The sequence below is a fragment of the Protopterus annectens genome, chromosome 4.part0 (genome assembly GCF_019279795.1).
Source record: "Protopterus annectens isolate FY-2018-M chromosome 4.part0, PAN1.0, whole genome shotgun sequence".
In the NCBI taxonomy this organism is placed as follows: Eukaryota; Metazoa; Chordata; order Ceratodontiformes; family Protopteridae; genus Protopterus; species Protopterus annectens.
Genome location: NC_056733.1, coordinates 240,473,045 through 240,488,849, shown reverse-complemented (window position 1 = coordinate 240,488,849; position 15,805 = coordinate 240,473,045). Strand labels below are relative to the sequence as shown.

Below are 15,805 nucleotides of genomic sequence, written 5' to 3'. Positions count from 1 at the left end.
CTCTTAGATATCTCTGTGGGGTAGTAGTTTTGTCTTGTGTTTTAATTATTTATTATTAAATATTTTTAAAACATTGTACCTGTGGCTGCTTTGTGTAGAGATAAGCTGTAGAGTACATTGCATATTTATAGAGGTTATTGTAATAGGCCACTCTAAAGTAAGCCTTGACTGTTAGTCATACTACCATTGGATAATAATATTGCATAGTAATAATTGGACACCCTTTTAAGGGCCTTTGAGTAGCTGATATTTATTAGCTGGTGGTGGCAGTAATTACTACCATATAGCCTGGGTAAAGGGTCACAGCTGGAGAACCTGTGCCAGCCTTTTTCCCCAGGAGGGTCTGTGTGGTTATGTAACCTCTTCTCAAAGTGTGTGTGTGGTGTGTCAGCTACCTGGGCAGGGACACGAAGCACTGGTTGGACAGAGAGGGTACTGGAGGTTAGCTTGCCAGCTAGGCTGAGATCTTGACCCTATAGTTGTGCTAGTGGGGAGTCTTATTGGGGACCTGGAGAGCAAGGGAGCAACCAGCCCAAGACTGACTGTGATCTATGTGTGGACTTAAGGGAAATTGTACTTTACTGTGTGTATTAGTTATCCTTTCCTCTTCTATGAGACGACCTCCCTGGTGTTAGTGGTGAGGATTGAGGCTCCTTGATTGCTGGGCCAGGGCGCGGTCATCACAAAAGCCACCAAAATGTCATACCAAGAACAAGAAATCCTCATACTGGCTGCTGGAATGTGATTTATATATAACTTATATATGTTATAAGGCACAGTAAGTTGTTAGCAACATAAAGTTATTCTGCAGGAGTATAAGCATGATGGGTTTGAATTAATTTTATTATGCAAAACATAGTAGTTTACTGAGGTGACCTCTTGTTAAATTTTATTTCATTACTGCACAATGTAAGCAAAACATTGGCAGAACAAACACTTTGGAGGCATGAGTTCTAAGAAAGTTACATGTTCTTTTCAAAATCATTCTTAGATTACTTTTATACAGTTTACTGCAAAATCTGAATTAGAATACATCAGTGAAAGTGTATCTGTTGTATTTATTTTAATTTGTTAACTGGTGCAAAACACTGATTCACATCACCCTTTTTCATATTCAACTTAGGAGCACTGTCTGTTTAAGTGACTTGCTAAGGGTCACATTTAACATTTATCAGCCCTTCTAATTATGTTTTGTTGTTTACCTGAACATTTCTGGTGTTTCCTTGCCATATGATATTGCATAGATAACATTTATGAGAGAAGGTTTCTGTACAGGAGTTATGAGAAAGTTACAGAACCCTGAAAGTAGTATTGTATTTAAACACCAATATTCAGTGAGTGTCTGGGTGTGTTTTTAATATAGCACTGATTACAGATAACCCAGCCACTGGGGATGCACAAGCCAGTGCATTTCTTTGTGCTGGTCCCAAGCCTGGATAAATGGGGAGGGTTGCCTCAGGAAGGGCATCCAGAGTAAAACTTGGCCAAATTATTCATGAGGACACCAGAAATGATTTACATACCGGATCGGTCGAGGCCAGGGTTAACAATGACCGCCACCAGTACTGTTAGCCAACAGGGTGCTGGCAGAAATTGGGCTACTGTTGGCCGGAGGAGGAGAGGAGGTGGAAGACATGGCCGAAGGCAGGAAGGGAGGAGAATGGCTAGGACTGTGGTAGTGATGGTCAGAAATGTGAATGTTGGCAGTATGACTGGTATAGCGAGAGAGCTAGCTGATATGATGGACAGAAGGAAGGTTGGTATATTGTGTGTGCAAGAGACCAGATGGAAGGGGAGTAAGGCTATGTGTATTGGAGGTAGGTTCAAATTGTTTTCTCATGGTGTGGATGGGAGGAGAACTGGCATAGGAGTTATCCTGAAGGAACAGTCTACTAAGAGTGTTTTGGAGGTGAAAAGAGTGTTGGATACAGTGATGTTTATGAAGCTGGAAACTGATGGTGTAACGATGAATGTTGTTAGTGCATATGCTCCACAAGTTGGGTGTGCGATCGACAAGAAAGAAAAATTTTGGAATGAGTTGGATGAAGTTGTGATGACTGTACCCAAGGGTGAGAGAGTGGTGATTGGAGCAGATTTCAATGAGCATGTTGGTGAAGGGAACACAGGGGATGGGGAAGTGATGGGTAGGTATGGTGTTAAACAAAGGAATGCAGAAGGTCAGATGGTAGTGGATTTTGCGAAAAGGATGGACATGGCTGTGGTGAATACGTACTTTAAAAAGAGGGAGGAGCATAGGGTGACATACAAGAGTGGAGGAAGATGCACACAGGTGGATTATATCTTATGTAGGAGGGCCAGTTTGAAGGAGATTGGAGACTGTAAAGTGGTGACTGGGGAAAATGTAGTTAGACAGCATAGGATGGTGGTTTTGTAAGATGACAGTGATCAAGAAGAGGATGAGGAGTGTGAGGGCAGCACCAAGGATCAAATGTTGGAAATTGAAAAAGGGTAATTGTGAGGTGGAGTTCAGGGAAGAGTTAAGACAGGCACCGGGTGGCAGTGAAGAGTTACCAAATAGCTGGGTAACTACAGCAGAGCTAGTAAGGGAGACGGCTAGAAAGGTGCTTGGTATGACATCTGAACAGAGGAAGGACGACAAGGAGACATGGTGGTGGAATGAGGAAGTACAGGAGAGTTTACAGAGAAAGAGGTTGGCAAAAAAGTGGGATTGTCAGAGAGATGAAGAAAGTAGGCAGGAGTATAAGGAGATGATGTCCATGGCAAAGAGAGAGGTGGCGAAGGCTAAGGCATATGAAGAGTTGTATGAAAGGTTGGACACTAAGGAGGGAGAAAAGGACCTGTACTGATTGGCTAGATGGATGGACTGAGCTAGGAAATATATGCAGCAGGTAATCGTGATAAAGGATAATGAGGGAAACATACTTACAAGTGAGGAGAGTGTGCTGAGCAGATGGAAAGAGTACTTTGAGGGGTTAATGAATGAAGAGAATGAGAGGAAGAGAAGGTTAGATGATGTGGGGATAGTGAATCATAAAGTGCAATGGATTAGCAAGGAGGAAGTAAGGATAGCTATGAAGAGGATGAAGAATGGAAAGGCTGTTGGTCCAGATGACATACCTGTGGAAGCATGGAGGTGTTTAGGTGAAATGGCAGTGGAGTTTTTAACCAGATTGTTTAATGAAATTTTGGAAAGTGAGAGGATGCCTGAGGAATGGAGAAAAAGTGTTTTGGTACCGATTTTTAAGAATAAGGGTGATGTGCAGAGCTGTAGTAACTACAGAGGGATTAAACTGATCAGTCACAGCATGAAGTTATGGGAAAGAGTAGTGGAAGCTAGGTTAAGAAGGGACGTGATGATTAGTGATCAGCAGTATGGTTTCATGCTGGGAAAAAGAACTACAGATGTGATGTTTGCTCTGAGTGTTGATGGAGAAGTACAGAGAAGGTCAGAAGGAGTTGCATTGTGTTTTTGTAGACTTAGAGAAAGCATATGACAGGGAGTCTAGAGAGGAGTTGTGGTATTGTATGAGAAAGTTGGGAGTGTCACAGAAGTATGTAAGAGTGGTACAGGATATGTACGAGGGTAGTGTGACAGTGGTGAGGTCTAGGGTGGGAGTGACGGATGCGTTTAAGGTGGAGGTGGGATTACATCAAGGATCAGCTCTGAGCCCTTTCTTATTTGCAATGGTAATGGACAGGTTGACAGACGAGATCAGACAGGAGTCCCCATGGACTATAATGTTTGCAGATGACATTGTGATCTGTAGTGAGATTAGGGAACAGGTGGAGGAGACCCTGTACAGATGGACATATGCTCTAGAGAGAAGAGGAATGAAGGTCAGCAGGACTAAGACAGAATATATGTGTGTGAATGAGAGGGAGGATAGAGGAATGGTGAGGATGCAAGGAGTAGAGGTGGTGAAGGTGGATGAGTTTAAATACTTGTGATCAATAGTTCAGAGTAATGGTGAGTGTGGAAGAGAGGTGAAGAAGAGAGTACAGGCAGGATGGAGTGGGTGGAGAAGAGTGTCAGGATGGATTTGTGACAGACTAGTACCAGTAAGAGTGAAAGGGAAGGTCTACAAGAGGGTAGTGAGACCAGCTATGTTATATGGGTTGGAGACAGTGGCACTGACAAAAAGGCAAGAGCTAGAGCTGGATGTGGCAGAGATAAAGATGTTAAGATTTGCACTGGGTGTGACAAGGGTGGACAGGATTAGGAATAAGTATATTAGAGGGTCAGCCCAGGTTGAAAGGTTTGGAGACAAAGCCAGAGAGGCAAGATTCCATTGGTTTGGACGTGCTGAGGAGGGATGCTGAATATATTGGGAAAAGGATGAAGCTACCAGGTAACCGGAAAAGAGGAAGGCCTAAGATAAGGTTTATGGATGTGGTGAGAGAGGACATGCAGGTGGCTGGTGTGACAGAGCAAGATGCAGAGGACAGGAAGAAATGGAAACAGATGATCAACAAGAACAGCCGAAAGATGATGATGACCGATTACACAGATAACACCCCCCCCCAAAAAAAAAAACTTTTTGCACTGGTAAGGAACATGACACCCACAAACTGGTTAGCTTTGGGTATCATGATTACCTGAGTTTCATAAATAGCTAGGTTGCACTACTGAATACCCCTTTGTAGCACAGACATGGGAAGAATTCTTAAATTGCATACATTGTCAAAACCGAATACATTGCAAATATACAACAGTAGGCTAAGTATGTGATGTAGTGTTGGAGGGGTAGTTTTGAGAAATCAGTTTACCTGATTAAATGACTGAAAGATAAATAAAGTAAATCAGAACATGGTTATTGAAAGATAAATAAAGTAAATCAGAACACGGTTATTGGCAGTGTACACTAAAGTGTCACTGTAACCAAAACATTTACATGTACATAAGAATATTGACTTATAACATGAAAATCCTAACTACCGTTCGCACAACAGCATTAAAAAGTTGTCTAGCACACAGAGGAGCAAATTCCCCTAGTTCTACAGAGGGGTTAATTATAGCTCATTGTAAAATATTGGAAAGTTTATTCTTTCTAAGCAGGACATGGTTAATATAATGCCATTGCATTTTTGGCTGTCTCATTTTTTTAATTATTTTAACTGTCCTCAAAGTGCCAACTTTTTCATGTTTAATGCTTTAAAACCCATCTCAACTGGAAAAAGAGCATTTCTGGCTTACATGTGTGGCATCTCTGGCCTCCTGACATTTTTTTTTTGAGATTATGATATCATGAGCCCTTAAACATTATAGTTAATTAGATTTTTAAACAACATAACTGAGTATAACCAACCTAACTTCTAGAGTAATTCTTGATTATTTTTAGTGATATATGTAGCTATTTTTACATGTGCTGACCAAGAATGTCCAACTGGATAGATATACTTTTCTCTTCAGTCCTGGTGTTCAAACAAATCTAAAACATAAATTATGAGCCACATATATAGATAAAATTAAAAATACAAAAATCCAGCTAATGCGGTTTATACCGACTTATTGGTAAACACAGAAGTGGCAATGTATACAAAAATGTAAGATATATCTAGCTGAGAAAATATAGTTCATATCTACTTCATAAAAATTGTGATTATACAGTCAAGTTAAATGGATGAACCTGGGTAAATCATACAAAGAAACAACTATGTACTATATTAATTCAATTGTAAGCAAAAAAAGCGTAAATATTAGAACTCTATTTGCAAACGTGCACTAAGGGGGATGTTGGGGCGGAATCAGGAAGTGGGGCATTTGATATGCCTCACCAGAAATCGGCTTTGCCCATATTATACCCTGACAAAAGTAGGATACTTGAAACACCGCTGCTTAAAAGCTGGTGAATACGAGTATGCTGCTTTATATAAGATAACGTTTTTTTCTGCTATATTATGCCTTTTATTTTCAATATTACTATGACTACGTAGTGGCTAAAACAGGCCAGCTGGCATTGGTCTCTTCGTTTCAGTGTTAATCCCTTAAGCAAAGCTAACATAATCAAATAGAAGTGACGCACGAGAGACTCTGTAAATATTTGTACTCAGCATTCAGAAAATTGCTAAACTAAAAGGACACAAACCATTACAAAGTATTCAGAAAGTTGATAAAAGTGAGGTATAAATTGAAATTTGCGAAGATGAAGAAGTCCAAAATCACAACGACTGATATTATTCAGTTACTGTCATGCTCGGTTTAACAATAAGAAGGTAAAACGGAGAGAGAGAAAATTTTGTTACAAAACTAGGCTATTGCAAAGAAATACACCCCATACGTACAAAACAAACAAATGAAAGATGACGACCTACGAGCCAATAAGCAACTGGTTATGCAAGTTGTTATTTTTTATTGGTGCATCAATGTTCCCAATTACACAAGCTAGTTGCTGCGGGAAATGACGTAATAGCAATATGGCTGCTTGCAGTAGTTAGGAAAGGCGGAAGTGTCATTATTTCTTAAGGGGGCGTTTGACAATCCAAAGAAATCCTTCTAAAAAAGTGGAAAGATGTCACAGAGTCTCTTCAGAACATAAACAGTTTTATTGTAGTGTTGCATTACATGCCATATTTTGGTCCCGCTGCTTGCGGGAAGGAAGAAAAAAGATGGTGACAGAGAAGCTGTAACGGGGCCAGTCCCGCTGATCGGGAAAGTTGCGGGTTTAAGCTGACCTCGTCCAGGGGGGGTATCGTTATTTCCAGTGTCACCCGAAGTGCCCCTGACCAGAGTCGCTGTGACTGAAACTGTCATATACTAGGTGGAATCGGGTGAGGTAGTGGTAATGGAGCTGCGAGTCGGGAACCGGTATCGTTTAGGCAGGAAGATCGGGAGCGGCTCGTTTGGGGATATCTATCTGGGTAAGAACTGGGCAGAGATAAAATTAGTTGTATTATTTTTTAGTGTTGGTAATTAAACTGGCTACATTGTTTTTCTACCGTCGTTTGTTTCCCAGCCCCACGTCTGGATCTGGTTTAGCTTGCTATATTGTCCAGAAAGCTGGACTGTAGCTACGAGTTAGTAGGGACTGTTGAGTTGATAATCTCTCTCTCTCTCTCCTGACAGGTCTTGGGAGGTGTAAGGAGCTAGAGCCCTGTTGTTTGCATTGTGTTAGTAGTATAATGATATTGTAAGTCACACCTCAGTATCGCATTGTTTGCTGGAAATGTGTTATTTAACTAATCATTTCACGTCTTACTTGCACAAGTTAAGGTAAATTAACTGTGTAAATCTTTTAACACTCCCCGTGTTTTTATATGCTTACTGTGTGTCAGAAACACCCTTTTCACCTAATCCGCTTTCTTTTCTCAGTGTATTTAGTATGCACCTTTCTGCTGTTATATATTTTTTACTTGCATACACTTTTTTGTGTTCCTTTCCCTTCTTTACATTTCTTACTTTATTGGTATTCTGTCTCTTATTGTGATGTACTTGTAGCATCGTTTGATAAGTAAGGTGTTTGTGTTACTGTAGGTCAGATATCCAGACCTCTCGCTTGTTCCATTATTGTATAATGGTTGACACTATAAAGTAGGTCTAGGTGAACATTTACCTTCTTGTAGTAATCTGCTTACGGTCATGTTCAGGTTTAAGCAACTTTTTTAGGGACTGTTCTTGAAAATGGGCAGTACAAATAGAACTACCCAAGTCGACTATGTAGTGTGTGTGTGTTTATGTGTATATGTATATATGTATGTATATGTGTGTATATATATATATATATATATATATATATGCACACACACAAATGTTATCCTTGCTAATGGGATATTTTGTGAAGTTAAAGCTAGTGGTATGGGATAGTAAATTGCTGTTTTCTGTTATGCTATAAGGCATGTTTTAGTGTGGCAGCTTTTATGTTACACTTGAGGAGTATTTGTCCCGTTTCTTAATCCGGTTCCTTCCGAAGGGGGGCTTGGGGAGGTGTGCCGTATATATTGCATAGTGGAAGTATGGTTGTATTGACATAGTTTTGTTACAAATCATAATGTGTTAGTAATCGAACAAAAACATTTTGTGTATGTGTGTACTTTTCTGTGTTTTCCACTCCTGCCCTCTAAATTTGGTAGTCATGTTCAGCTTGTCTGGTGGCAATAAAAATAAGTTCATGGGTGGTTGCTGGGCTGTTGACCTGAAGGTCCTTATAAGCCTAGCCCGTGTGTACCCAATGTAATTCTGGAGAAACTCAATACAAAGGATCTTGCCTAGACATGAGATCTTAGTTGGCAACAACTGCCCATATCTTGGAAGGAGTCATAGGTGAAATCCCCAGCAGGAATTAAAATTTCCCATTCAATCATCCAGGCTACGCTTAAACAGGGTCTTAGAGGGACTTTGTATGATGTGAACTGGTAGCGTTTTCCAGAGGAGTTGGACCGAGAGACGTATTTGTCACTCAAGCAGGTCCTATTTATTTCACAGGCCAGGTTAAGGTCCCTGGAGAAGGTGACCCTTGTCCCATTTGACTTGTGGATGGGCAGCATTTCCATTAAGTTTGGATCCAAGATTGTTCTGTAGGTCAGGCACAAATCTCTTCTAAGTGGTCTGTACATTGAGGACAGTGACTTCAGCCACTGTAACTGTATGACGTGCTGGAGACCCTGAATTTTCTTGGTTAGAAATCTCTGAGGTCTCAAGTTGCTGCACGTGCCTAGTAAGGTACATATCAAAGGGGGCATTGTACTCAATTATTGGCCTGGTGAGGGTCGAAATACAGGGGCGTTATGACCTTTTTCGCTCTTGAGGCAATGCATTTGCTAATGGGGTCTGCAATGTAGGATGTCTTCCTTTCCACAGTAGACATGTGGTCATTCTCAGACAGAAGGAGTGGAGTTAGGAGCTCTTGTTGAAATTTTTGGTACCTGCTGTTTCTCCCAAGTCATGAAATTAACAAGTGTGTCCTAGCGTCATCATGGGAGAATGCAATGACAAGTGATTCGGCATTGTTGGTAATGGTCACTGTTTTGGAACCAGGTGTTAGAGTGCATATTGGTATGGTATCTCAGGAACAGGGAGGTGATGTAGTGGATTATTCGGGAATAGGAAGTTGCTTGGTACTTCTGTGTTTCCATCTAATGAACCAGAGTGGTGATTATAGCACAGATCTGGTGCAAGATTTAGCAGAATTTAATGTTGCATCAATGTTGCTGTTTTTGGAGAGTTGTACTCATCACAGTACCACCCCCATTCCTGAGTTTCTTTGCATTTCCAGGACCTGTATATTTGTGTTCTCTATTTTTTTGAAGAGTGGCACTAGTCTGCAGCACATTTAGTCAACTGTTTCAGTATCTAGGCGTGTCATTAAGTTCTTTTCCTGCTTGAACTTTGTTTCTAATACAGGAGTTGGGTATAGTTTGCAGTCACATTTGCTTAAGTTGGCAGTTGTTGCCTTGTTGCTTGCTTCACATAGGCACGGTAGTAATCTATAGCTTAAAATGTGCTGTATTTTATCTTTTCTGAGCTTCCAGCCTTAGGAGAAGTAGCAAAGCAGGCTTTCCATTGCTTGTAATGATTTTTCCAAGGTGCAGTGACTTTGGAATGAGAATAGTAAAGTAAAGGGAGTTGAAGCTCCCTTCTAAGTAGTAGATGCTTGGTGGGGCATGTTTTTGTTTTTGCTGAAATTTTAGCCTCCCCTCTTTTAATTCATTTTCTCATAGCTTTGTTAGGTTTATTTATTTGTGCTCAAATGTTTGTGTACCTGAGATGTTAATTACAAGTAGTAATTGTGGTATAGCTTTGAAGAGTTACAGTGGGGCTGTTGGGTCATGTCATATTTTTCATACAAGGCATTATTTTTTTAATCCTTTCAGCTGGACCCCCCTCCTCCCATTTTTCCTTCAAGATGTTTCTGATTTCAGGCTTCAGCAGTTGCTGCCTGTCACATCAATATTCTTGGCGACCCTTGTTTGTTATGGATATATCCTGGTGTAACTTATAAGGGGGATTCTCTCTCAGTAGAAAACCCATGTGCTTAGCAGATGTATTGATTGCTGCCATTCATGGAGGGAGTTGAAGAGCTAAGCTGTCTGCGAGATTGGATGACTGAGATTATTGTTTAGGCCAGTGATGGCAAACCTGTGACACGCATGTCAAAAGGTGACACACCACAACGTTTTGGGTGACACGCCAGTGTTTAGCAACACCAGAGTTACCAAAGAAACTGCTTTTGCATTCGTTGCTCGTGTGAAGTGCATTGAATTATTTTGTGCCAGGAGCCAGTTCAAAAAGACTGCTGCAGACATAAGGGAGTTATTAAACCTAAAGACTTTTTTAGGATACTGTCTCTAGTCTGCAAAGGGCAGTGCTGATATTGTTCTCTTCATGGTTACCTTTCTGCAAAAGGCAAGTAGTCTGCATTTCTAAGCGTGTGCTGTTTTACATTCCTCTCAACTGTCCCTTTTAATCCCTCCTAAAATTGGTGAGTCTTATACTCCATCACAATAATTAGATTTATAGAGATTTATAGATTTATTTACCAAAAATGTATATTCATTCACATTTGTTTTTTTCTGTCAGTGTTTCATATTAATAGTACTGGTAGTTTAGAATTGTCCATGTCTGTTATTTCTAGATTTGTCCCGATTCTGTTGAGATGTATCCCTGATATATTGAGAGCTATGTTGTTTTATTTTTATTTATTTTTTGGGGAGGGGGTGACACTCCAGCAAAGTTGAATTAGGTAATTTCCAATTTCTTAACACACTGTACCCAAAAGGTTCACCCTCACTGGTTTAGGCACTTCCCTAGCATGCTTGGAATGTGCTTGAGGGGTGGGTCTATGAAGAGATGGTACCCCCCCTTATTTTATTTATTTTTTAACAAGAAACATCTTTGTCAATGTCATAAGTGATAATTTTAATCATCAACAAACCATATTGACATAATCTTAGTTGCAAACATTGTACATCAGATCTACCCAATGATTGTCAGTGAAACATTACATGGCACGTTCCAGTCCTGCCTTTTTTAAACCTCATTCCTCCCCTGTATGTATTGTTTCCACAGTTCCCATGTTTTCCTATGTAATTTGCTCCTACCCTTTTCTAAAGATCCCAATTCCAGTTTTATCTATGCTGCTATATTCAGTACTTACTAGTACAGTTGGTTTAGACTTTGACTTCGATTTTCTAGTAATTGCTTTTTTGGCAGCCACCATAATTAGACTCAGCAATGCCTTACTATGTCTAGGCAATTCTGATTCTGCACCATAGCTTAGAAAAATAATTTCATGTAGATACACCAGTTTGCTCACCCAATGTATGTGATAGCATGGTCTGAAGGGAATCTTTGAAGTCTACTAACTCATTGCACTCCCAGAAAATATGTTCCCAATTACCTCTTTCTTCCCCATCACATCTCCAGCATTTGCTGTTTACCTGAGGAAAAATTCTCTACAGTCTACTTGGGGTATAAAATATCTATGTAAACATTTCCAAGCAAAAATCCTGAATTTTCTGTATTTTGTTGCATTTTTTGCAACACGTAAATATATCCCCCCATTGTCCTGGTCTTAATTGTCATTTGAAGGTAAGCAGCAGTGTCCCCATTGTAACCCTCAGACTGCATCCTAGCCCAAAGCCCCCCCCCCCCCGGTGCAGAAATAATCAGTTAATGTTGTTTTATGGTGCTGATTGATTGATTTTTTTTTTTTTTTTTTTTTTTTAGTGAGATGACCTAGAAGTTTTGCATTCATTGGGATTCCATGACCATGGTGCTTTTCAGTAATGCTTGATCTCCCTGTCCATAAGTGATGCAGGGGCAGCTAAGCCTGGAATAATTTTGCAGTATCCCATCCATTTGAAGTTAAATTTAAAGATAGAGGGAAGTGCTCTGCTTTTTCACAGAGTGAAATTTTTTGACAAACCTGGAGGGGGGGTGGGGATTTTTGGACCTAGATCTGTTAACTCTGCACATTTTACTTTATTTTTGTCTTAGCTTACAGGGAATGTCCAACTGAGTAATACCCATTTGGGGGGGGGGGGCTTTATTCTAAGTTCCACGTGAACACACAGTAGTTACATTTCTATTTACATTTATATGCAAACTGTAGTTACATATATTCATTCTAAGATTTTACAGAGATGGAAGTTACAAAAGAGGCCACATGCATCCTAGTGGATTGTACAGGCAGCAGTTTATGTATAAAATTTGTTCTCTCATTTCAGTGAGAGGTTGATAGTATTTTGTTTAAGAAAAGTATTTGGAGAATATCATAAAGTCTTAACCTTGTGATGGGCATGTGCAGGACCAGGACTGGTTAAGATGTTTAAGCAGTGGTTTAAAACATTTGAGTTTGTCTGAGAGTTTTATTTGTGTGGGGATACTATTCCAGAGTTTAGCAATGTATTGGGAATAGAGCGATTCTCCCACAACAATATTTGACTTGTATGTAAGTAATAAGAATTTGTTACTGAAGCATAGGTTCCTTGATGTACTGTAGGGCAATGTGTTTTGTAGTGCAGGGTTATTTTTATAGATAATGAGTTGTGTGCCGTAGTTAGTTGTGAATATGTTGGGTAGTTGTGTTCAAGCCAGTTTAATTGCCTCAAGCTATGACGGTAGTGGGTCCTGTGAGGGAGATTGGTGGCAAATTTAGTTGTTTTATTGTAGCAGGAGGGAAATTTGAAGTTTGATAGGAACAGCATATAAGAGAGATGACAATAAGAAGGTGGTGGCTAGAGTTTTCCTTGCAGTATTTGTAAAGAATCCATTGATCCTATAAAGGGAGCCTAGTCTCTAGTGTGTACATTACAATATATGCTGCACATATGAGATTGTAGTATTAACAGCTAGAAGTTTACTGTGGGTTACAGTTTCAATAACAGTATTATTTGCTGACTTTACGGTAAAAGATTGCTTCTGATTTTGACAACTTTTTGAAGTAAAAAAAGAATTAGTTTGGTTTTCTTTGGGTTGAGTTGGAGATTTGATTCTTTGACCCAGGTTTTACAGAGGAGAAAGATTTTTGAGTAGTGTCTTGGAGATTAGGAGCTTATTATTTGTTGAGGCTGCACGTGCTGATATTGAGTCGTCTGCATATTGAACTAAACTAGCATGGTGATCGGAGGTGTTGAGGAGAGGACCCAGGATAGAGCCTTGAGGGACACCTGTAGTAACTGTTTAAAATGTTGAATAGGTTCTTTGCCTTCCGCAATAAGGAATATTATGAAAATCCTATTGAAGAGAGTTGAACGAGTAGTTGCTGGTGTCAGACATTATCAAATGCCTTTGACAAGTCTAAGAACATGGAGAACACTGGCAGACCATTGTTTCTATGTTGGTTTATTATACTGGAAAAATGTAGTGATGCTGTGCTGGGGCATAAGAACCTGCTCTTAGAAATGCAGCATGACTTTTGATATCAGGTACTGCATCAGCTGCATATGAAGGTATTTCTCTTTAATATTTTGGGAGAGGGAGGGAGAATCGCTGTTTATCTGTAGTTCTTGAACTCTGTAGATGTGCTGCCTTTGTGCAGTGGTATGATGTAGGAGGTTTTCCACAGTAGGACACATCTTTCTGCTATGGTCTGATCAATGTGGACTTGGTCAGTTCCATGTTTTCGAGAACAAAGCATTATCTACTAGACATAGCTGTATGCTTGGGGTTTGAGTGGGTGATGTTGGATACAAGTTTGTTAGAGCGCTGGGTATTTCTGAGGTTCTTTACATGGCGTGATGCCTTGTGGTTGGCCATTGTTGACATAGCAATTTTGTTGCATAATGAGCTTTGTAGGATTTGATCTGTTCTTTGTGTATTTGTTAACCCTTTTGAGGTTTAATTTTAAAACTGATTTTGTTCTTTAGAGCTTTGAGCTTTTTTCCCATTTCTTGTAAGGCTTAAGGCCAAGTTCCTCAGTTTTGTTTCTAAACTTGGGGTGGTGTATTTGTAGTCCTTAAGCATAGATGCCTGTATGTTGGAGTTGAGGTGGGAGTATAATGGAATATGTCTCAGTACTTGCTATAGGGTTGGGATGTTTCAGAACCATCTGAAATCCTCAGCAATCACAAGGAAGTTGGCCTTGGACAAATTTCTAAAGGGAGTTGAGTGGTGACCTGTAATGGGGCTGTGTAGTGAGTAGCACAGCATGATTGTCTAATTTGACCAGTGAGTGTTTGACAGTAGGTTTTGAGCAGATGGAGACTAGTGAGGACAAGGTTGTGTGTTGGTCCCTTTAGTAGGGAGTGGTATTTTTTCATTGAGGGAATTTCAGTGCTTCCATTATGGTAATCAATGCAGTGTGTTTTTGTTGAGGTGTAGATGTGCTTTTTATTGGAAGGCTAGTGTTTGTCCTAGAATTACAGTATTTTGATCAGTGAAGCAAAACTGTATTTAAGATGTGCTTTGTGTTGCATGAGCCATGGAGGAGATTCTGTAGTTGGCTACATGTGATGGGCTTTGCTTACTGATACTTTAAAGTCAAATGGGTTTAAGGTCACTGTCCTGCTCAGTTAGCTTAGGGTGATATTTTGGGCAAAGACTGACATACCACCACCAGCATTACTGTTTGTATGCCCTTGCAGGGCTAAACAAACGTTAGGCAGTACGCCTGGTGAGGAAAGAGTGCTATTACTGTACTGGAACCTGGTTTTGGTGTCAACACAAATGTCAATGTTTTTCTATAGTCGGGAAGGCCTTTCCTTTTTTAGGTTGCTAGTTTTGCACATCACATTGACATTTGCCCCATTTGAATTTTGATTTCCTAGGTTGGCAGTCAGTGTGTGCTGGCATGGAGCCCTGTGGAGATGGTGCTACCTGCTTCTTTTGTTACTGCCTGCACCTGTCTCCCATCTCACAATGGGTTAACATGCATTGGGCCTCTTCAGAATGAAGACTATTATTAAAATTGGTAATTTTTGTTCTTGTATTATAGCATTATTCTTGGTGATGGTTAAATGCTGCTCTAAGCTAGTTTCCTTCCAGTCATCATGTTGCTTAAGAAGGTGGTGAATTGCAAGTCATTCACACTTCCATGAACAGTGACCATTTCATATTCTTACTTAGGGTGAAGGGACCTAATTGCCATAGTGATATGGAAAATTCTAACACCTGAGAGATGGCTGACTGTTACCTTGTCTGGCTAAGTCTAGTGAGTGGTGTTTTGGTGTACCACCCTATGGAGTTGCCTATAATAAGTATACTTTCTCTACAAATGGACTGCTCTTGTAGCCTAGACAAACCACTTTGGTAATTCTCGGTCTGTATTATTGGTAGAAGAATCTGTACGTAGTATGGAAAGGGTGTTTGTGTGTGTTGCGAGGTCTGGCTAATGTGAAGGCATTCGCAATGCCATTACAAAAGGCTGTGTAGTTTTGGAAATGTGTTCAACTCATCAGCGTAGGATGATTGGCATTAATCATGTAGTGCATAGTTATTATTATTTTTGTACGTGCGGTGATAACCAGTTTATGGGAGAGATTATCTTCTATTTGTGATTAAGCATTTGCAGTTTCGTGCGTAGACTCATTCTATGGTATTAGCAAATTGCTGTCAGTAAACATTTGACCGTTTTCACACTGCCTTGGATTGCCTACTGCTGCTTGTTAGAAGGCTGGCAGCAGATGAGACCAAGGCACACTCAAAGACCCAAGATTGAAGTATAAATGCCTGGAGCGATATGCATCTCTGTCTCCATCCTTTGCCCTCTATTTCACTCTTTTTTTGCTTGCCCCTAATGTTCACTACACCTCCATTAATTGCTGTCTTTTAGAGATGATTGTTTTACCACCCTAAGCTCACTATTTTATTTGCATTACTTCTCTTATTTTACAGTAGTCTGCTACAGGGAAAAGTGACCTCAGTCCCCCCCCCCCCCCTAAATATACC

General features: G+C 40.1%; 1 protein-coding gene across 1 annotated transcript in view; it reads left to right on the top strand.

The window, feature by feature from the left end:
- The first annotated feature begins 6,380 nt into the window (after nucleotides 1–6,380).
- The window catches only part of CSNK1D (casein kinase 1 delta), a 946,953-nt gene continuing 937,528 nt past the window's right edge, over nucleotides 6,381–15,805 (top strand). The window contains exon 1 of the mRNA XM_044068234.1: nucleotides 6,381–6,840. Within this exon, the coding sequence (XP_043924169.1) occupies nucleotides 6,765–6,840 (76 nt within the window). The 5' untranslated portion in view covers nucleotides 6,381–6,764. The remainder of the gene's footprint in view (nucleotides 6,841–15,805) is intronic.